Source organism: Ixodes scapularis, unplaced genomic scaffold (assembly GCF_016920785.2).
Source record: "Ixodes scapularis isolate PalLabHiFi unplaced genomic scaffold, ASM1692078v2 PGA_scaffold3__209_contigs__length_174095766, whole genome shotgun sequence".
Taxonomy (NCBI): Eukaryota; Metazoa; Arthropoda; class Arachnida; order Ixodida; family Ixodidae; genus Ixodes; species Ixodes scapularis.
In genome coordinates, this window is record NW_024609868.1 from 56758450 (window position 1) to 56779812 (window position 21363).

General features: G+C 45.7%; 1 protein-coding gene across 8 annotated transcripts in view; it reads right to left on the reverse strand.

Moving 5' to 3' along the window:
- Positions 1 to 5832: 5832 nt before the first annotated feature.
- LOC8052141 (paired box protein Pax-5) overlaps positions 5833 to 21363 on the reverse strand; it is a 220945-nt gene continuing 205414 nt past the window's right edge. For 5 of the 8 annotated variants that reach the window (XM_042292452.1, XM_042292451.1, XM_042292450.1 and 2 more), the window contains 3 exons: positions 14912 to 15061; positions 10368 to 10502; positions 5833 to 9348 (listed from right to left, as the gene is read on the reverse strand). In XM_042292452.1, the coding sequence (XP_042148386.1) occupies positions 9242 to 9348; positions 10368 to 10502; positions 14912 to 15061 (392 nt within the window). In that variant the 3' untranslated portion in view covers positions 5833 to 9241. The remainder of the gene's footprint in view (positions 9349 to 10367; positions 10503 to 14911; positions 15062 to 21363) is intronic. The other 3 variants (XM_042292454.1, XM_042292457.1, XM_042292453.1) reach the window with 1 other exon arrangement.

A 21363-nucleotide genomic window follows, 5' to 3' on the forward strand; every position in this document is an offset into this window, starting at 1 on the left:
GTGCGTATTTAGAGATGAAGTGCACCTGTCGAAAACTTCCAGGTGTTTGGAGTTCTGGACGTCTCCTTTCGATCCTCGCAACCTGTTAGCACACCTTGTAGGCAATTACACTACGGTTCCTGAAACGAATCTCCGACTTGCGAGTTTACCACGTTGTAACAAGTATAGTTTCTTGATTTCCGCCGGTTAACGTCATAGATGTGTCATGTCGCCGGCCGCGATCCTGGCGGTGTCACGGCAGCGGTCGTAGATGTGGCGAACGCTTGTTTCCTACGGGTTGCTGTCCAGCTTGACGGTTCACAGAACCTCCAGGAGTCAGGGACTTCGCGACGACGGCGACACTCACGTTCGCTCGCACTCTTTACCGGGACTTCTAGCACCAACCGCCAGGATCGTCGCGACAAACGAAAACATGACAGGCCGGCTTCTGTGTCGCCATTCTTCACCACTCCGGGACCGCTTTTCGTGCATGGGCGAAAGAAAGCGCTAGACACACCAGTTGAAGACGATTTCCAGGCACCGTATATAGTTCCACTAGTTACCACCAGGCGGCGCGGACACGGACCCCAGACCGGGGCCTCAAAACACCAGGGTCTCATTGTCCTGTGACACGGGTTCTCTGTTTCGTTCGTGGTGCACAACGTATGCAAGTGAGGGAAGGCCCAAAACCTTCTCTTTCGGGTCTGCCTGCCTGCAGAACGCGTACGAGTATAGACGCTTTGACCACGCTGCGGATTACAGTCGCCATTGCTGACCTTCATTGTCTTACCCAGATGCCGAGCTAGTGATGCGAGCGTTAACGAGTTTCTACAAAGGCCAAGGTTGGGGAGAAGGACACAGTAGAATCTAAAATGGCACTGATGTGCCCTGCTGTGGTCACGATGGAGTAAAGTAAACGTAATAAGTGAAAACAAACATTGAAGGTCGGTTATGGCGGCGGCCACGCAGAGCTGCTGCAAAGCGTCTATACGCGTTTTCACCTCGAGAGCAAGCAGGCGTTCGGCTCCTCTGGAGCGTTGCATGATGGTGAACTTCCAGCTACGGCGTCGCAACCCTGGTGGCCAGTCTTAGAAACGCAAAGAAAGTGTTCGGCTTTGCTTGTGTATAGGTTCACGACGTATGTGACGGAGGCTCATGAACACCAAGAGAAGTAATATTACGCGGCAATGTGATACGCTAAACAGAGGAAAAGCGATGTGCAGCACAACCGGCATCTGGTCGCTGCTTTGCATGTCACACCACGCGGCTCGGTTGGAACAATGGCATGAGTTTTCCGCCCGAGAATCCTCGGTCCTTCCTGGCACTGAAAATATATTTTCCGTGGTGTGTGTTGTGTGTGTACTCGGTGGTTGGATGATCACCGTGAAACAGCTTGCAAAAACCGTAAAAGTGATCGTTAAAGGGACCATGAAATGATTTTAAAATCGAATTTCATCCACCGCACGTCGTAAAAGGTGTGAAAAGAAACACAAAACTAGGGAGCCAAAAAAAATTATTTGCTATAGAACTTTTAAAAGAAAACTGGACTCTTTTGCGCCTTCCTTCCTTCGCCTGTTCACTACGATGCATGCGCGGAAATGGAGCACGTCAGCCAAATCCAGGTCGCCTATTGGGTAAGAGCCTACCTCACCAGCACCGCGATCGTAAACAATAAATAGCCGGCGAATGTTTCCTAAAAGTTTTGTTAAATAATATTCAGATCCACATTTTGTAGCATAATTAGAGATGTGTGGCGAAAATTGCCAAATTTGATAATGCTGAGAGCCAAGCGCCATCTATCGTGTGGTAAACGAAGCAACTACTGCGCGTGCGCAGTAGGGCAGGGCCGACTTAGAACGGTTATTTCCTTTGGTTTCCTTCCTCTCAAAACTCTGACTGACTGAACGTTTATTTTTCTATGTGTTCATCTCGCGCGTGCCGACTTCAAGCAGCAAGAAAAAAAAATGTACTTAAAACAGACCACGACGAACAAGAACGCTGGATCCACAAACACCCGAGAAGAGCGACAACAGCCGCGAATCCCGCTCCGACGAAGCTCTCAGAATATAGGCCTAGCAGGCTCTCCGACTCGGCGCAGCGTTGCTTCGTCGCAAGACCGTCTGCCTGCCTACGACCGGCTGGCGTGCTGAATGGAATATGCCCGTGCTACCCTTGTGGACCCTTCCCGTAATATAGTTTGATCGCTGACCTCAATTTGATTAAGAGGTGAGGTCAATCTCTTCCCCTTGTTTTCCGAGGCAGTGTTGACGAACACTCGTCGAAAAGAGACCCTCGTCGATTCTCTCTTCTTGTTTTGTGTGATATAGAGTTGAAATAAACGCTGTATGGATTACCTTCGTAACACGGTATGTACTCTTTGTTATTGGTATGCCATTTTTATTCTGACAGACTGCACGTCACTGTCGAGCTGTAACAGTTCGTGGGAGGTATACGTGCAATACCGGTCCAACCTTTCTTTGCCGAGTGTCGCGTCAGTATCGAGTTGCAATCGTAAAAGATCGGTCCCGAAGCGCTTACCAACAGCGCGAATACAGCACTTCCATCAAACGCGCGCGTCCGCTCCGAGTGTGAACAGGTATTTACGTGGCTCTTGCTGACACTCGTAGTTCAAACGTATCTTTTTTAACGTCGGCTCGCTCCTGCATCTCCGAGACCGTGAAAAACGCCGCGGCAATTTGTTTCCATCTACGTCGCTTTGCAAACGACTGACGCTGGCCGCCTTTTACCAACAATGACAGTTGGGTTGACTTCTGAAGTCTTCACCGGAAGACTCGCTGCATTTCCCAACAGGCATACCGGTGTATGGGACTAGTCCCATGCTGTCGCTGTAGCGCAACGTATCTCATTGAATTTCGCTCAGCTGCGATGCGGCGATGAGAGGCGCCGATTCAGAAAATACGTCGGTGACATCGGCGCAGTAAAACCTACCGGCGCACCCCAACTCGTCGCCGCTAACGCTCCCATCTCCTACCGCCGAGAGAACTTCCGGTTCCGGAAGCAGCGTACGTCACGGCTTCTTTTGCGGTCAAGAAAAAGTCGATATTTCGTTAATTTTTTGTGTAGAAGTTAATTAACCGAGACGAAAACGGATGCCTGTTCGGCATTCAGTGACCATTGACGGTTTAATGTAAAAGTTATCTGGAAAAAGTAAAAAAGTCATTTCATGGTCCCTTTAAAGTCGGAACGATCGGCGGCAGGCCTTCTTTCATTTGGAGATATACGAGACCTAAACTAAAGTCATGAAATTCATGCCAGGTGACGAGTGTTGAACAGTTGCTCCTGTGTAAAATTTAAAGAATAATATATAAAAAAAGGTTTAAAGTTGTTTTAGTTTGAATATAAAAATGTATGTACAATATGTACTTTTTATTGGTTTCGAAGCGTGAAAGTAGTGGGACTCCTTTCATTCCAACGTTTGTTAAGCTGAATTTTTCTTTTTAACTAGCCTCCGTTTCTTGGAGTACAATTCACGATTGACGGTTTTGTTTGATTAAGTTGTTCTTATTGCGCATAAGGAATGCAGAAACATATTGGTTGGAGTGGCCATTGAATAATGGCCGATGAAAAGACATGTCTGTAGAAGACTCGTATCAATCACAAAATAAATACCCTCTTAACAACTTAAAATATTGCTGCTTCACGTCATGGAAAGTGTTATGAACTCCGAGATTGTCTCTTGTCTATAGAAGCTTTATACACACGCCATACGACAGCTGCCATTGCTGACCTTTTATCTTACCGAGATACCGAGCCACTGAAACGGGCGTTGACGAGCCTCTGCAAATACCAGTGCTGAAGAGAAGGGCACAGTAGAAATCATGGGCGTACCAACCGGTGGGGCAAGGGGGGGGGGGGCGCTCCCTCCCCCCCCAGCTCTCAGAGGGGGGGGGGGGGGGGGGGGCAAGGCATGTGTTTTGCCCCCCCCCCCCCCCCCCCCCTGAAACAGCTGCCACTGGGCAGGGCAAATACTGTCCGTCGTCGCCCGAGAGATACCACGGGCACCACCCCCAAACCGGGGAGGGGGGGGGGTCTGGTTTGCCCCCCCCACTTAAAAACAGGTTGGTACGCCACTGAGTAGAATGTAGAATGTCAATGACCTCCTGCTATGGTAATGACGAAGTGAAGTAAACGCAATAAGAGGAAACCAAAACTGAAAGTTGGTTATGGCGGCGCTCAAGCACAGCTGCTCTAAAGCGTCTATATTTTTGGAAAGCAGTGAACGGACTATATTTGGAAACAACTTTTTTTGGCAATGAAGTCAAAGCTATGGGTACCCGTGCACTCGTGCACATTGAGAGCCGATCACGGCTAAGCTCGCGCGGTCTTCACTTCTGAAATCCCAGAAAAAGTTGTCCCCGAGTATAGGTGTGAACGCGACATTAGGCCATACTACCTATGGTCAGTGTGAAGAACGTCAGCAACACCAATTACCAACTTTTGGTGCTAACTATTCTGAACGTTAAGGGCATTCTGGTGATCAATGTTCGATCCTACGTAACTACTTACTATATATGTGTGAATAAAAATTACAGAAGGAAGCTTAAGCTTCACCTTTAAGAGTGGAACGCGATAGCTAGATATAAATCTCCGGTCGTTCCAAAGCCGTGCAAGCGTGTCTGTGTGGCCTGGGATTCCCTCTTCCGGCCACCGCAGTGAACGGACGTGGGATGTCTGGCTCCCGCGGAGCAGTTTCGGAGGCCCAGCTGGACCGCGGCATCAGGTCCGAGGATGACGCACAGGCTTACGCTGTTGTTTTGCCGGCATTGTCAACTGGGTCAGTCGTCCTAAACACTTTCTTGCATGGCGGTGTCAAAGGGCAGCCCTACCGCGTCGACGATTTTCGAGTTGCGCTGGTTAAACTGTCGTTGTTCGCCGAGGGCACCATCATAGGCGCGCACCAAATGAATCACGTATGGACAGTGACCTTCAAGTCGAAGGATGGCGTAAGAAGGATGCTGGCTACGCCTTACATCTTTTCGCCTTAAAACAAATGGACGCCAGTCAACGGCGTCGATTTTTTTTTAAGCCGAAAAGAAATAGGGCCCAGCGAAACCAAGTGTTTTGCCCTTTTATTAGATTGGTGGACGACGTGCGCATTGACACTACATTCCTAATTCGGGGTTAGAGGGATTCTGGATGCGATTGGGGTTTCAATCAAGCGTGCGCTTGTACAACCTGGTAGCGTTCTTAAGAAAAATGACTTTGTGCTCCACACTTCAGGCTGCAAACTTCATTTCCTCCAACTGTAAAATATAATTATATATCTTTTTTGAGGACCAGCAGTCGAGTGATGCAATGTATGCAGTAGTTTATTGAAACTAGCGTTTCTTTTTTTTTTTTTTTGTGGTGGAAATCATTGCGTGGTAAGTACTGTATGCATTTTTTATTAACCGTAAAATGGTGTGAATTCTTTGGCTTATTTGGCTCATTTGTTTGGGTTAGACAAACCACCCCGGTTGCGTATTCAGCCGTTCATGGAGAGTAGTAAGTCAACAGGTCATTTTCGGCACTTACGTGTTTTCGGCACTTCGTGGATATCACATCGCCTGTTTACGGGGGAAAAGAGAGGAGGGTGGGTGGACCGAGGCTAGGATAACGCCTCAGTGGTTCACGCATTTACCTTTAGCTATCGCCCAGATTTTCTTACCCTTATTCGCGTAAGCAAATAAAGGAAAAATTGCAGGGCCCAGAGAAGCGAGGCTTGTTCACTTCACAATTGATCACATCGAATTTTTTTTTTTAATTCTGTAAGCCAAGTCTTTCAACTTCCCTCTGAACGCTGGCGAAGGACGGTATCAAGAAACACACGACGCTGTGCCCACTGGGCACGCCTTGTGGTATGTGTATGTACTCGGTGAGTTTTATTTCTCACAGTCACTGCAGGGTTTGTGTCGCACGCACGCTGCCATACACTCATGATTCAAGCATTCTCTCAGATACAACCAAGAGGCAGTCGCAGAGTCTCGCTGCCCCGTAAGTCTGGCAATTGTTCCTTGCGAACCTTTTAAGAGTCTAGCTTTATACCCGATGCAAGGCTAAGTTATAAGCGATGGCTCGCTACTCATAAAAGAAACTTCACATCGTGGTTTGTCTATGTCTTGCGCGGTATTACGTAAGAAAATTATACAGTATATTATAACAAATCAGTTGTTCACCTGCTGTGGGTTAAAATTACAATGTTCTTCGGTCTTTGGCTTGATCTAATTTTTATATAATACATTTGGAACTTTGGAATGCATTTATTTATTGAGTTTTTTTTCTTATTTTTACCAAAGAGTTTTTGGTTATGCTAAGGCCTGGCTTGTGCGTGTTCAATTTCATTTTCAGCCTTATTATTATACTGCCGTGTGTGGGTATTCCACAGCATGCTTGTACTTTAGCATCCTGTAGAGAATGCTGTGTACCAAATTTAAAAATACAAGATATTTACACGATTTGATGTTAGCAAAGTGATAACAATGACAAATATGGCTACTATTTAATTTGCCTGATATTATACCAGAGTTATGCAATGTCATCTACCGTTGAGTGCGAGTGTTATCTAAGAAAATACGCTTTGCACATTTCACTTTCTTATCTTATGAGCGATAAAGTACCTCCGGCTGACACGTAAACCAGAGCTTAGGGGTTTTGTGCAAACTTTTGATTGGAATTACGTTACATCCTTTGTTCTTTGGCTACGTTTCTTTTTTAACTGATATTTTTTTATGTAGAATTAAAATATCACGCGATATACTAAAATTCGGGAACAGGATGGCTGAAATTAAAAAAACAGATTTTCAGACAACAAAAGAACAGCGAAAATTCAGACCCTTGGAAACCGAGACGTGATTGTACGCTGTCTTTGAAACGAACAGCAACATTAGAAAACCACGATGTGAAGGCGTGTGTATAAATTAATCGTAGCTCGTTAATCTCTCTCTTATCAGAAATACGTCGGCAAGCATTTTAAGATAATCTAGGTCCGTGCGATCCTTTTCCATTCTTAGGCTCGCCAAATATTCCTGCTCTAACGTTAAGACTATCAGTGGCCTTTATTTACAGGGTGTCTCTCATCACAGGGTGCAGCTCTAGAACAAACACATCAAAAACGAAAAAGTGATGTCTTAAGGTGCAAAAACAGAAGAGACAGCGGTGGTTCTTTTAAACTAAAAAATAAGCATTAAACAAAGGCTTGTTTTTCAGAACTCTTAAAATAAATGTACAATTACAAATGTAACTGTCACATAACCTATGCGACTTGTAACTCACTGAAAACAAAACACGTGTGTCCTTGTGAGAAGACGGAAAATAAATAGGCTAAAGACAGAAAACACGCAAGAAAACAAAAATGGTGTGCTCAAATAGAAACCCAAATGCAACAGAACGTGGTGAACCCCAGTTTTCAAATCTCTCTGAATTCAACCCTTTCTCTGAAAGCACCCCAAAATATTTAAAGAAAGCATACTAGAGTTTTTATTTTGAATTCCAAAACGATCGAACACGAAACAACATTTGGAAGATAAATTTAGAAGTAAAAAAGATTACTCCTCCGTTACATTTGGGTTCCTCCAAATTCACGAGTTTCACATTTGTGGATCGTCGTCTTGAAACCGCGGTTACTAAGCTATCCTTTCTTTTTCTCTCTGTTTTATATCTTTTTCGCATCAACACAATCAAACTTTCGCATACTCGCACACTCACGCCGAAGAAGAAAAAAAAATACAAACAAATAATGTACACGGGGCGACGTTCGCCGTCTCGGAGACTTTGAAGGTTGGCTCTCCACCGGACATTGCCCGGTTTGTCTCTTTTGTTCCAATTTCTTATAATATAAATTAGTAGCACGTCACGCACGCACGATAGCATGCAACGCGAAGGTGAACAGTGTGAACTATACAATGAACTGCGCTATCTTCTACGCTTACAACTCATAATGTAAAACGCTTAAAATCCGCAAGAATGGTCGGGTGTGTCATAAAAAAAAAAGCATAGCGTCAATGTTTTACACCTCCTTCGTGTCGGAATTGAATTTTCGCGATGTCTTAACAGCTCAATGAATCCGCAGTTTCCACGAAAATCTCTAAGTGGACTCATATAAAAAGAAACCTTGAGCAAATGTTGTCATGAGACCATCTGGATCGTTTGGGTGACTGCACGGCAACCACGGGCATCGCTCTATACAAAGTCAAAAAATCAAAAACCTCTGCACATAAATATACACAAAAAAATCTATTCTATGGGTAGTGTATCACGCGATATTCGCGTTGATCGGAGTTTCTACGAGAATGGAAATCGCATGTCTGGTTTCCTTTTATAATATAATTTCTGTTTGTTCCTCTACAATATTAAAACCGATAGGTCGCGTCGTTTTTTGTGGTTGTGAAAAGTCGCAACCAGGTTCGCAAACTGCGCGGTTTCGTGCATACATTTCGCGTTCACCGCATTTTGTTTCTCTTGACGGCTGTGTGAGAAGTCGCTGGATGGGGCACAAAAAATGTAAGAAATCGTAATACTGCGTCAACTTAAATCTGATCATTTGATAAATCTTGGAGTAACTGGTAAGTGAGGGAGATCGTAACGTTAAGCTGGCCATAGCACACGCTGCTTTTTAAGTAGGAATACGAAAAAGGTATCACAGAAAGCAACCGGTCCTAAGTTTCGTCAGCAATCTCAAAAACTTGTTCGCAAAATCGAAAAAAAAATGCAATACGTCATATAAAGGAATGAAGTAGAACAGAGCACAACCTGAATAAGAGAAGTCAAGATACGCCAAAAGCCGAATCGCGCGTGCTACAGCAAGCACCAACACGTTCCACCCGTTCCCTGACTCGGATCTTCAAGGGAGCCTTGTGGGCGAGTGTGCAAACTTCAATGAAAACAACAAAAAAACCTAACCGAGCCTCCATCCAGAGATTCCCACAACAGCAACCATTTTCCGTCACACGGTTCGCACTCGCGGCACGACGCTTCGATCGTTGCCCTCGCCACGAGGGGCCCACAAGAGTCGTTCAGTGTCCATGAAGTCCACAAGGCGGACACAAGATCTTTGGTTTCTGCGAGGAGTGTCCTCGGGACTGGTCCTGGCCAACGTTGTGACGGACCGTTGGCTCCACTGTCCGTTGCCGCACCGCACTTGAAGGTAAGGTTCGTTTTCGAGGCGTCGAAGATGACTTCGTGGCCGCGTCTTGGCGTGCTTCCTGCGGCGCCAGGGAGCCAGGGGTTCTTGAAAGCGGGACGGTGCTTAGGGGACCCGGTGACGTCAGCATCGGTCGCCCTTGTAACTGTTCGGGCTGAGCGGGCCCGCGCTGCTGAGCCCTGTGCCCGCCGATCCGGTCCTGGCGCTGTGGGCGTAGTAGTAGGACGGGTCTGCGCAGCAAAACAAATGGCGCCGGCGTGAACTTGTGTCACTTTTGTAGGTATTCGGCGCCCTTTGGAATGCCCCGATTCCCCCTAAATAACTACTTATAAGACGCATATGTGGCTGCTCAAGATCATATCTCTGATACCCGTGAGCCTGCTTGGCCTGGATTATGAGCTGGATACAGCAATGAGGTGCGTTTTAGGCCCAATGTAAAACAAAAACAGAACTAGGAGTCTGGTGTTGATGTTCTGATGTGCACCGATAATAAGCTTATACTCTCAAGTGACGTAGTAGTAGTAGTAGTAGTATGCATTTTTTTTTCTTCTTTTTTTGGGGGGGGGGGAGGGGGGGGGAACGACTGTTGTTGGGGCGTACTTAGACACCCATGTCACAGTCGGAGGGGAAGGGTTCTTGGGAAGTAAAGGGGGGAAAAGGGGAGAAGAAGAGGGTGGAAGGGTGGGGTTTTCCTCGTTTTTCTCTAACCGTCGAAGTCTTATTTGCAGGCAGGGGGTCTGTGATGGGCATAGCCATCGGCAAGGCTGGTTTGAATAGGTTCCAGTCGCCTAGATTGTGATTAAGGAAGTCCGATGTAGGCGAAACAGGGTAGTTTTCTGATTTAGCTCGACCACATGGAGTAGAATTCATGAGTCAGTCTGTCGGAAAGGCTGTTGTCACCATTTCTCTCTTTGTTGCCTTTTTCTTCAGAGGAGGGAGATTAATTCTGTCTCGTCCAGGTAGTTAGTAAATAGTAATACATATAACGGGTGTGGAATTTAAGTCTCCCCATGTTGGCCGAGCTGACCGGCACTTAATAATATTCCGAAACTTTTTTTTCTGGCTGTATTTTTTAATTTTCATCTTCTATATTTTAGTCAAAATTATGGTACAACATAAAATCCGCCTGATAATATAGCGTTAATAATAACGATACTTTGTTTGAGATCTGAACGAGTATGGCGCTTCAGGGCAATAGGAAACTTTTGACACCGGACATTTTCTCGGATCCAAGAGGTTTTTCACTCACTGATGATTCCGCTGGAGCCGTAGCCGTAGGCCCCGTAGGCTGCTGCTGAAGAGTACTGCGTATACGGGGACGGGTAGGCGTAGTCCGCACCTGGGATGCCTGCCACGGCCGAGCTGGCCACCGCGCTGCCCGTCACTGCAAGCGAAAAGGCCACGGCTCGTTAGCCAGACGTCGTCAGACCGTCATCAAGGAGGGGCGGGCCCCCGAATGTTTTTGCTCTTCGTACGGCTAACATCCAACGTGTAGAGACCGCGATACAGTGTATAGGGGCGCTACTACAGGGACATGTGTTCGTGTGGAGTTTCAGCGGTAAAATGTGTACCTTAAAACTAGAACTATAGACTTCAAAATAAAACAAGAGAAAAAATAAAGAACACCGATGTTGTGGAAGCGAGGGCGTACAGTACCCAACATAATACAGGTGCGCATAGTTCGAAGTAAAAATGGGCGCAGGTGATTTGCAGGCTAACATCCGAGCCCATCACTAAAATAATAAGAGACCGAAGTAACGTCAAGCATCGCGTTACTTACTAGGCTTACGACCATTTCGTTGAATTTCCTTTTCTTGAATAGACCGTAACTGAAAATCCGAGGCATCGATATCGGATGACTCCTTGGTTTATTAGGTATCTAGGAGTCCTATATAAATAACCGTTATCGTAATGTCAAGCATTAGCAATGTTATGGTTACTGCGAAACTCGGGAATCGCGCATCAACTAGTTGGCGGAGTTGATTCCTGAAGACAAACATTAATTCTCAGGAACGAGGAAGAAAGTATGAAACGTTAGTTTTCAGAAAGAGTGATGTATTCATCTTTGAGTGAAGCATATCAAAGCCCTCGTCAATAAAAGCATTTTCTTTTTGGAAATCACAGATGAACACGTTTCATAAAGGCAAAGGCAAAGGCATTCATTTGAAATACGTAACTTCTGAAAGTGTTACAGCATGCTTGTGAAGTGTTGCGTTGGATGTCCAGATGAGGATGTCTTAATTTTGAAAGTACTTTCTATTAGTAATGATCGTACGCCATTCGTTATTTTTTTTATTGCTGTTTTACAGTTTTTTTTTTCATCTTATTTTATGAACCACGTTTTTCTTGATTTTAAGCAAAACTTTTTTTAGCGTTTTCTCAACATTTCTTTTACACCTTGGTATGAGTTCCATACGAACATCTGCTAAAACTATGCAGAAGTATAGAAACAAATTACATTTTCAATGTACGCGATTCTAGTGATATTGCTGCTGAACGATGCTATTTCAGTAATAACGATGCAGGACGCGTGAGGCATGCAATTTTTATAGCATATATGAGGCACCGAGATAAAATTAAATTTCAATATTGCTCGATAAATAAGTAAATATTTATGGAGTGTGGGAAACGGATACGTAACTTTGTTAATTTATTGATTGCTGGTGTATTAATCTTTTTTTCAGTTCACTCATAAAGTGTTCTTTATTAAAAAAAATATCCACGCAAAATATTCAAGATAATGCCTTCACGTATGCGTATTTTTACATCCAGTTACAGCAATTATTGAGCCAGACGTTTTACATTTTGTCGGGATTACTCACTTGTTTTGAGTTCCTGTGATATTAAAGCACTGATTACAAGAATCGGGAGCAGTTCTATTTAGGGCGTAGAAGATAACTTCACATATTTGCACATTCGTGCGCGAATATCTGAAGTTATCTCTCGCGCTTCACACAGGATAAATTAAAATCACGCAACCATTTGCAGTCCCAGTGTTGCTACACCGCTTCGGATAGGATATACGGCATCAAGATAAAATTAAACGTGCGACGACTAGGGACACAAATGCCCATGTTATCAGCGTTTCGCGTAATCACATACTCTGTACGATCCAAAAACACCCGTACCCAAAGTCGACCATGAGACTCTCACTAAAATTGCAGACTAGATTAGATTAACGAGGCAACATAATAAAACCGGAGACACGTAAACGAAAAAAGTACGTACCTTACACAACACCGCCTCGGTGTTATGCACGTCCCTTTTTGTTTCCGTGTCTCCGGTTTTGCTATGTTACCTAATATTCACCAGCACACCTGCGCCTTCAGTCGTCTTATTGATTAATAAAACGCCAAATTAACAAATCGACACCGAAATTAAAAAAGCCTGATTTCTAACCGACTCTAACCTCACGCTTTATACAGTTCATAATAACACATTTGCACAATTTTTTGTTTTCTTAATTTTTTTACGTTCCAAGCATTTTGGACACGCCACAGCTTCCGATTTCGCTGCCGCGGGAACGTCGGTGACGTCCGCATGTGTTAAAGTATGCAAACGAAGAGCCGTACACACTTCCCTTGGTTTGTTACTCTCGATTCTATCGTGCGATAAGATCGCAGAATCTTTTTGTTCTCCACTGCGTCCACCAAAAATGGAGTTGGTGCCGTCAGCGCGCGCCGCACAGCAGCGAGGTTTGGGGCTTCGTCGATATTGCGTGTCCGACGGGTGAGGCCCGCGGGGGCACGGTGACACGGAGGGTCGGTGGGACAAGAGCGGCACACGCCTCGCCCGCCGCCCAGCGGGTCGCCACTCGGCAAACATGGCCTCGGTGTTTGACATGTCGCCGGTACCGCACGCCGGCCCACGGCAAACATGCGTGGGAGCGACGTCGGCGCGATGCTTATCGGCCAGTTCGCGCGTTCGCGACGTCCGACTCTGAATTTGCATAATTATGCCTCGCCCGGTGTCTTTTTCTCTCTCCTTCCTTCCCTCTGAATTTGTGTTCCTGTACTGTTTTTTTTTTCACTTTCAGTTACGGCTTTCTTGTATCTGCTACGTATGTTTCCATTGAACATAACGATCCCTAGCTGTTCCTTTTTTATGTTTAAGTTAGGTTACAACGGCCTCTGGCCCAACGTTCAGGCAATATGAATGGCTATGGGCTGTGTTTCTGACCGTGCTCTCAGATATTGTACTAAATAGATGTTGCCGACAACACGTAGTAGCCACTTTTTCCCGATACATTTATTTTTTCCTGTGTGATAAACGAAGTTCGTCGTTGTAACGTTTGCTCGTGGCGTTAATACCAGCAATATAAAAATCTATTTAACTAAGGTATTTTGTTTTGCTTTTGTATCATCAAGTTGAACAGTAAAATTTTGAATCGGTCAATATTTTTGCTGTTAACTACGTCAAGTTATCCCGAGGCCTATTTTTTTACAATCATTTGTAGTTTTTTTACATTGTGTTTTTTTAAATATCCAAAGTAAATCTCACGATGTATGGTACTTTCAATTTTGCGTATCATTTTATCTTTAAGAAAAGAAAAAAAAAGTGTTTTCATAAGAATTTTAATTGCATAACGTGTGAGCGTTAGAAGAAAGGGGGCAGGCATGCTCATATTGGTCACATGAAGCCTTGTTGGAAAACCTGTATATTCGTACAAAGTGTTAATGAAGGTAAAAGATAAAACTTAACGAAATTCAATATTATAACGTTGAGTTGGTCTACAAATATCGCCGGGAAGCACCTACGTGTCTCGTTTACGATCACAATAATTGTGAAATTCAGGAAAAAAATCAACCTCTTGTAGCCATTATTTGAATCTCTAGCACAAACTACACCGCGGAACGAGGAATCACACGCGTGAAATTATTTGCGTCTTTTAAGAAATGGGCTTGGTGCAAAGCCCTGCAGAATGCATGCCGCAGAATAAGAGCAACCATGAGCTGCTGTCCAACTGGGGAGGCTGTCTTCAGTATTCCCCAGGTGCAGCGGTTACACTACAAAAATTAGATCGAAAGTTCAGATGTTGCCTACTGTATACTCTCTTCGGCTAATCCTTCGCATGTCGACCAACACGTTCGAGCAATTTAATAAAAGTATATATTTATTAAAAGAGTTCATCAGCCTCGAAATCTGTCGACTAGTGTCTGCACTATAGAGACTCCATTTGCCGGTGCGATACAACCATGAACAGTATGAGCGGGATAAAACAGTCAAACTTTTAAGCTGCACAAGCCAAACTCTCAACTCGCAAGTTTTTTTTTTCTTTTTTACGGTTTGAACAGTGGCCGTATGGGGTTGCCCTTTTACTGCCGTCGTAAACTGGACGCAGTCTATGGGCTTATAAAACGTGGATCTCAAACACGAAGCGAGTGTGCCGGCCACCTTCGGATTCCTTGACAGTGTACAACCGCTAACCCGGGGGCGTCGATACGCGCCTCATTACAAATGTCTCGTCGCGTTCGCGCTCAACCAACAGCACCTAGAATAAAAGGCCCGCGGACGACGTCATTGCTAGTGGATCGCGGGCCGTCCCAAGCGGCAAACGCAAAAGTTCAAGACGCGTTCCAGGTACTTTTGTGCGAGCGTCACGCTCATTGTGAGACGCGCGCCAGCGGCGTTGCTTATACGCGGGCTAGGCGACGCTGCGTTGACCAACTAGCGATGACGTATGGGGTAGAAGGGCGCGGGCCTCCTCTTCTATAATAGTTCCGACTCGAGGCCACGGTTGTATGGACAGTGCCCCGGACGAAGCGGGTGCTCGACCGCAGCGGCGTCACTTGCCTGGCGCGGCCGAGAACTGCGAGAAGCTGGAGCCGTAGCCCGGGACGGCGCCCTGCGCGGGCTGCAGCAGGGTGAGAGCCGACGAGAGCGTGCAGGACGCCTCGGCCTTGGCCGGAGATGGGCTGCCCTGGACCTCGCTACCGGTCGCCGCTGGGGGAGGAAGCCAGGGAAGCGTGCGGGACATGGGAACACCTCCGGGGACGCAGGCGTCACGAGGGGACGCGACGAGGGTCGGGAGGTGGCGCGCGGGAAAGCCTTCCTTCAGTCGTGGGTGTGCGAAGCTACCCTGCTCCTCATTTCTCTCGCGTGTTTTTCGCTGGGGTCTAAGACTTCGGGGGGCTTAAAGCCGCGGCCACAATGGTAGCCGATGGGACCTCAATACGAGGCACGTATATTTTGCCCATCTTGTGACATGATAGAGTTGAATTTTTGCATTATGCATAGCTGTAGTGTTAGATGTTCGGAGGTACCGATGATATTTAAGAAGCATTACTAGTACTGCTCAATCCGGCGTCTGCTACTCGAAGCAGTGGCTGAAGGGTTGGATGTGTTTTGTGCCCGGTGTGACCTGCCTTGTGACTTCGTGATATTTGCTAATACGACTTACTGCAGGAGACACTGTCCGAAATGACCAACCTCGACTGTGCTTGAACTGTGCATACGCGATCGGTGCTCTTACAACGTTTAACCGCTAGAGAAAGCATCCAGCCTTTTCTAGCGCTGTCTTCAAACAGACCCGTTATATATATTTCAACGCAAAATCTCTCGTAGTTTTCTGTTACTGAATAGTTACTAGATTGCTTAATTAGGGAACGCTTTGTGTTAATTTGTTTTTTGTTTCAAAGTCATTGCTTGGCGCAATGCTAGAAAACGCTGTCTTTTGAGCTTACGTGGACGTTGTACTTCGGAGCACACAATATGAAGACTCAGCTTATGGTCTCCCAAAATAATTGAGGGGTTGGTCAGAACTTCAGCTTGGGCGAGTTGGTTATTCATGTTACTGCTTCAGAACGCACAAGATCAGACACACTTAAAAGGTGTTCTTCCTGTGTATGCGTGAAATTACTTTTAAGTGTGTCTGATCTTGTGCGTTCTGAAGCAGTATGATTGAGGGGTTCTCGTTGGAGCAACCAAGTGACCAATAACTTGATTGGTTACTTCTTTTGTCTGAAAACCGAATGTCGCTCATCTAAGCTCAGCACATGTTTTAGGGGATGTATGCGGTTCTTCTACAGTTATAATAAAATTAATATGATTTTAATTTACGTACGCAGTGTCACACAGCCTTAAATGATTTAAAGCAACCGCCGTGTGTTCCTATTGGACACGTTTTCTATAACGTCCTAGCCCCTAAAGTAAAAACACGAGAAATGAAAGTTGGCTTCTCCGCAACAACACTCGGATTGTGGGGAACACCTTGGTAAAGGGGACGTAACTGCAAGCATTAATCTAAAATCTTGAATCTATAACTTAATAGGCACCTTGAGAGAGGGATCATGCTCGATTATTTAGACGTTGTTGAATATTCTTGTTTTGCGAAATATAACGTTCTTAATAGCTTATAATACTGAAGGAAGGCTTTCCGTAAGACTCATAGGAAAGAAAATAATTCGAAGTCGAAATCAGCAACCTCCTCAATACAAATAGGCCCAAAAGCCATCATTTATAAGGCAGCAGCGTAGCTGTGACTAACATGAAACGTAATAGATGGTTTCTGGCGTAGCCGGAATGACTTGGTTGACTAAACAGGCATATGCTACTTCACTCACAGCTTTACTTCGAAGGAACGAATCGGCCGGACTCGGCTATAAGGGAAAGCATCTCAATAATTAAGAATCCAGTAGGTAATCACGAAATTTTGGTTACATGGGCAAAAAGACTGCTCTCTCTAAATATCTAACTTAAGCTTCCAAATTGCCGGCACCAAATATGTGGCGATTTTAGTCTACATCTCAGAGTTAAAAGAAAAAAAAATGAAGTGGGGAGCAGTGAGTTAAAAAGGGCAACTAACATGCTGGGAGAGACAGGATTGCCGAGTGTTAGCCAGGGCAGCTGAGGATTAGAAGGCGTCGCGGAGGTTTAGCGAGGGTTGCTGAGGGTTAGCAAAGGTCACCAGGGGTTATGGGCGGAGGCAAGCTGTGGAACGGGCGTCGATGGCGGCATGCTTTTCATAAACGAGGTGTATAAGTGACCTCACGAAAAGGGGTGATGCAACGACAGGTACAAAAAATGCAAAAAGTAGAGCCTGTCCTCGGTTGGGTCGTTCAGGACGAACGATGCTACTTTGCGCCACTGGCGCTGCTTAATTGACCCCATCGGCTCGTAGTATAGGAGGCTTTCGTGAATCATTCCGATCACTCCTATGAACATACCCGATAGCCATACGACGCATGCGCAATGGTGTCGGCGGAGTATTAGGCATCGTTACCGGAGTAATCGAAACGATCCACGAAAACTCTTTATTGTCGGCCCCGCTCTTGCATTAAGCGAAACGGAGCATAGGCGGTGCTGATGTATGGAATGCGGAAGTTCCCGTATTTTTGCTTACGAGCCCAAGAAAGTCACACTCTCGAGATCGTTTGAGAAATTTAGCTAATTTTAAGAAACTTCGTTTTGATTTCAAGATGCGATGGTATATTCCTGGAGTTGTATTTAATTTATGCTTATTCGAGTTTGACATTGTCATTCTAATTTATGACTAAATTTAATAAAGTTAATTTAGAGAAATAATGCATTTTTCTTTGATAATATAGTTTCGCTATCAGATTGATGTTGATAATTAATAATTTTTGTTCATGTTATTCGTTCGTATGTTATAGGTTATATGTTAAACGTTACTTTGCTCACATGTGATTCGTATGACGTGTTGCTGTGATATGATTGTATCCGTGACACAAGGTATTGCCCCGTCGTCGACGTACTGGCAGCTCGACCGGAAAAACTCAATTGTGATAAAAATGGATGTCAACTATAATATAATACACATTGATCAAGTTTATGTTCGTAGTGAAACGTCTGAAATCAAAGTGTAAAGAAAGAACCTTGGGATATGCGTTAGAATGACCTTTGGAAAACGCCTCACACGTCCCCCTTTGGGAGACGCTAGCTCTGATCCCTTCGGATGAATGAATGGATAGATGGATGGTAATGGCTATGCCCTTTGTAACGGGCGACAGCTTGCGCCACCTAGCCTAGCATTTCATCATTTTTTTTTTAAATTTGTATTCCTCCCTTTGAAAGTGTTACCTTCACTTTTCTGTTTTGGCTTTCTCTTTTGCTTTCTTTATCTGTTGCTGCCTCTATTTGGCTTCCCTGCGGGGTCAGTGTCAGCGTTTCCTAAAAGGGGACATGTGCGGAGTTTCCCAAGGGTCTTGCTAACGCATTTTCTAAGGATCCACCAATGGATCTTCCTTTAATTTTTGTAGCACAAACCAAGGCATACGCGCTGCGCACACCTTCAAGTTCAGACTTGCCCCAGCATCCACGCTCGCATTGGCTTCCGCCTCGTGACGTCAGCTCCCTCTTGCCTTTGTCCTTCACTACACTCCTCCTCTCTACGCGGCCCGCTTTCCTTCCCACTGTTTCGTCCACAGACGGACGCCGTCAGCTTTTCCTTGTCACGTGGGTCGATATTTGTTTGGTAGCCGGATTGTCTGCTTTATTTTCAGCGCAGCGTATGTAAGCTGCAAAGCAACTTGAACACGAAATATATTTCGTTTGTACAGTGCGCGACACAGTGAGCGCGAACATAACATCGACACTTTTTTTGTGTTTTAATTCGAACAGACATTGACGGGTGACGAATGTTATTGCTTAATTTAGTGCCGTAGGTGAGCTCTTCCAAATGCACTGAAGAAAATTGATGAAACCAATAATTATCTGTTTGCGCCCACTGTGCCGAGTTATGTAAGTTATAAGAAAAATAAATTCATGGTCGCAAATAAAAGTGAATAAAAAATATTTTTCTCGTTGGATTTAAATTTTTTTGAACTTTTAGGTGCGAGCACCAAAACACTCTTTCAAGCCAATCTTCGAAGAAGCCCATAAGGGTACAAAATGCAGCGAGAACTCTTTCAAACCACACTCTTCACAGATAGCGCTCGTTTCGTTCAACAGGAACGACAGTGATCCCGAAGCTTTCCACTTAAGGTAGACTAATTACCACATGCCAAATGCTCCTTTTCCAATAGACCTTTCCGGAAATATGTGGTGCCCCCAGTGTGTGCTTTACGAATTGTGATGTTCAGACGTACGGCACGTAAAATTATCCAAGAAGCGAAGACGAAGCTGACGTTGGTTTGACAGTTCGTGATTTTAAAACCCAGAGTAGGCAGAAGGAAAGCAAAACAGAGTATGTGATGGCCTTCTTTTCTGTTCGCTCAATTTTTTGCGTGCCTCAACAATAAGAAAAAAATGAATCGTGCTTCTACCAGCATATACAAAGCGTTTGAGCCGGCAGGAGCGTACATCTGAACAGCCCCACAATACCCCTCGTTGCAAGGTCTCCTGGGGTTTTCTGGAAAGTCCTATTAAAAAAAACTTCTACTCAAGCGTCTTCGAAGGCAAAAAAAGAAAAGAAATCGGCGATGCGCAAAAGTGCGCAGTTTCCCAAATATTTTCTCTTACAAAGACCAAAACATTGCGAGCTTGAGATTTGCGTTTGCTGATTGCAACATTTCAACATACAACGTTTCGGTTATCGGCCATGCAGAGAAGCACCACTGTTATCCAAATAGTCTCGCCCACAAGGACCAAAACATTGCGAGATTAACATTGGGGTTCATGAGAGATGCAACATCCCGATACTACGTTTCGATAATCACAATAGCCACGATAGGCCATCTGAACGGAAGAGATTGGACTAGAACACTACCACCTCATCCCTACACCGTCCCCATCACTCCCCCCACCCGAGCGGCCTTCGAAGCAGACTGCATTCGTCGTGGTGTGTGGCCCCCTTCGAAACGACGCTGCAGTAAGGACACCAAAGAGCACGCGTCTCCCAGGAGACCTGATTTCTGGCGGCGTCCCTTCTATCTCTCGCCCCCTCCTCTTCTCGGTCTTCTTCTGTGCCACCGCTCGTTGGTCCCCGTTGTTCGAGCGGTGGAGACAATGGTCGAAGGCGGTTCTTGGCGACGGCACCGCCCCCGCTTCCTTCGTTCAGAGCGGCCGTCACGCCGTTGCACCGGGCTGGATATCGACCGGCCCGCGTATCGCGACTGCAATTGCACGCGCCGAGGAAAGCCGCTCCTTCGGCGTGCCCTGCCTGCCCTGCCGCCGGCAAGCCTCTTTTGGGTCCCCGGGAGAGCATCGAGCGAGCGAAGAGCGCCGGCATTGAGAGTGAGGGGGACAGAAACCACCCGCGAGAGGAGAATAACGCCACCGAGCATTCGGTTCTGATGTCGCGTTGTCGCGCGTTGAAAGCTATAATGGCGATCTATTTCTTTCTTTATTATTATTATTTTTTTTTTTTTTTTTGAGGCCAGGAGTTTTTTTTTTTTTCTTTTTCTTTTTTTTTTGATCACGCTTTGCTTTGGGTTTTGGAGCTCGGTGACTCTTGAAAGTGAAAGGTTTTGCCGCGGGGACGTTTATAAGGGGTCATCCACGGGTTACCGGGTTGTGGGTCGTTGCTCGCAGCGCCTTGCCCACAACTACATATAGCTCCCATTTATTGCCTACCAAGAGCAACGATCTTAATTTGGGCGCACTGCGAGTTGAACGTGTATAAATCGTGTATTTCTTCCAGTTTTGTTCAACGCAGAAGATGAGTTGCAGCTATAGTGCCGAGCACGCGCTGCTACCAAGGAGCATCAGTATGGCACCCCGTGAATACCGTTTATACAAAACGAGGTCGGTCAGCCTTTAGACGGGAAGCGTGTGTTTCGTTGTCACAGCGGGAAAGATTGGCCAGTATACTGTTCGTCGTCGGCTCTGAGATACACGCACGCGAGGAAGGTTTCACCTCTAACCATCTCATGGACTAGTTTGTCGCTATGCCACTTAAACCGCGGTCTCGCTGGTCATACATCCTATGAAAGAACGTCTACAAACGCCGTCTGATGCGTGTTTCTTCCACGTATCACTGTCACATTGGTCATACTATAGCCTCGTCTATACTCACAAAGCCTGGCAGTTTGACGACGGAGCCACGAGTGCCCGGTCGCAGATTTGGAGCGCGAGGATCTGGTAGCAGAGAGCATCAAAGAGCCATTTCTCAAGGAACCTGGACGTCAGCCCACAGCTTTTGCAGCGTCCAGGACCCGAAACACACTTGTTCGCTCGGGAGAAGTGTGCTTCGGCGTCTCGCCGCAGGAGGGCGCCAGTCACGTGGCTCTCCTCTCGTCCTTTGTCTGCTCTCCACCTTTTCCATTTCGACGGCCGCTTCTCGTGGCGATCTGCCAGGCATTGTCAGCATATAGGAGGCTATGGTCATACAAAAGCTGCCTGCAGAC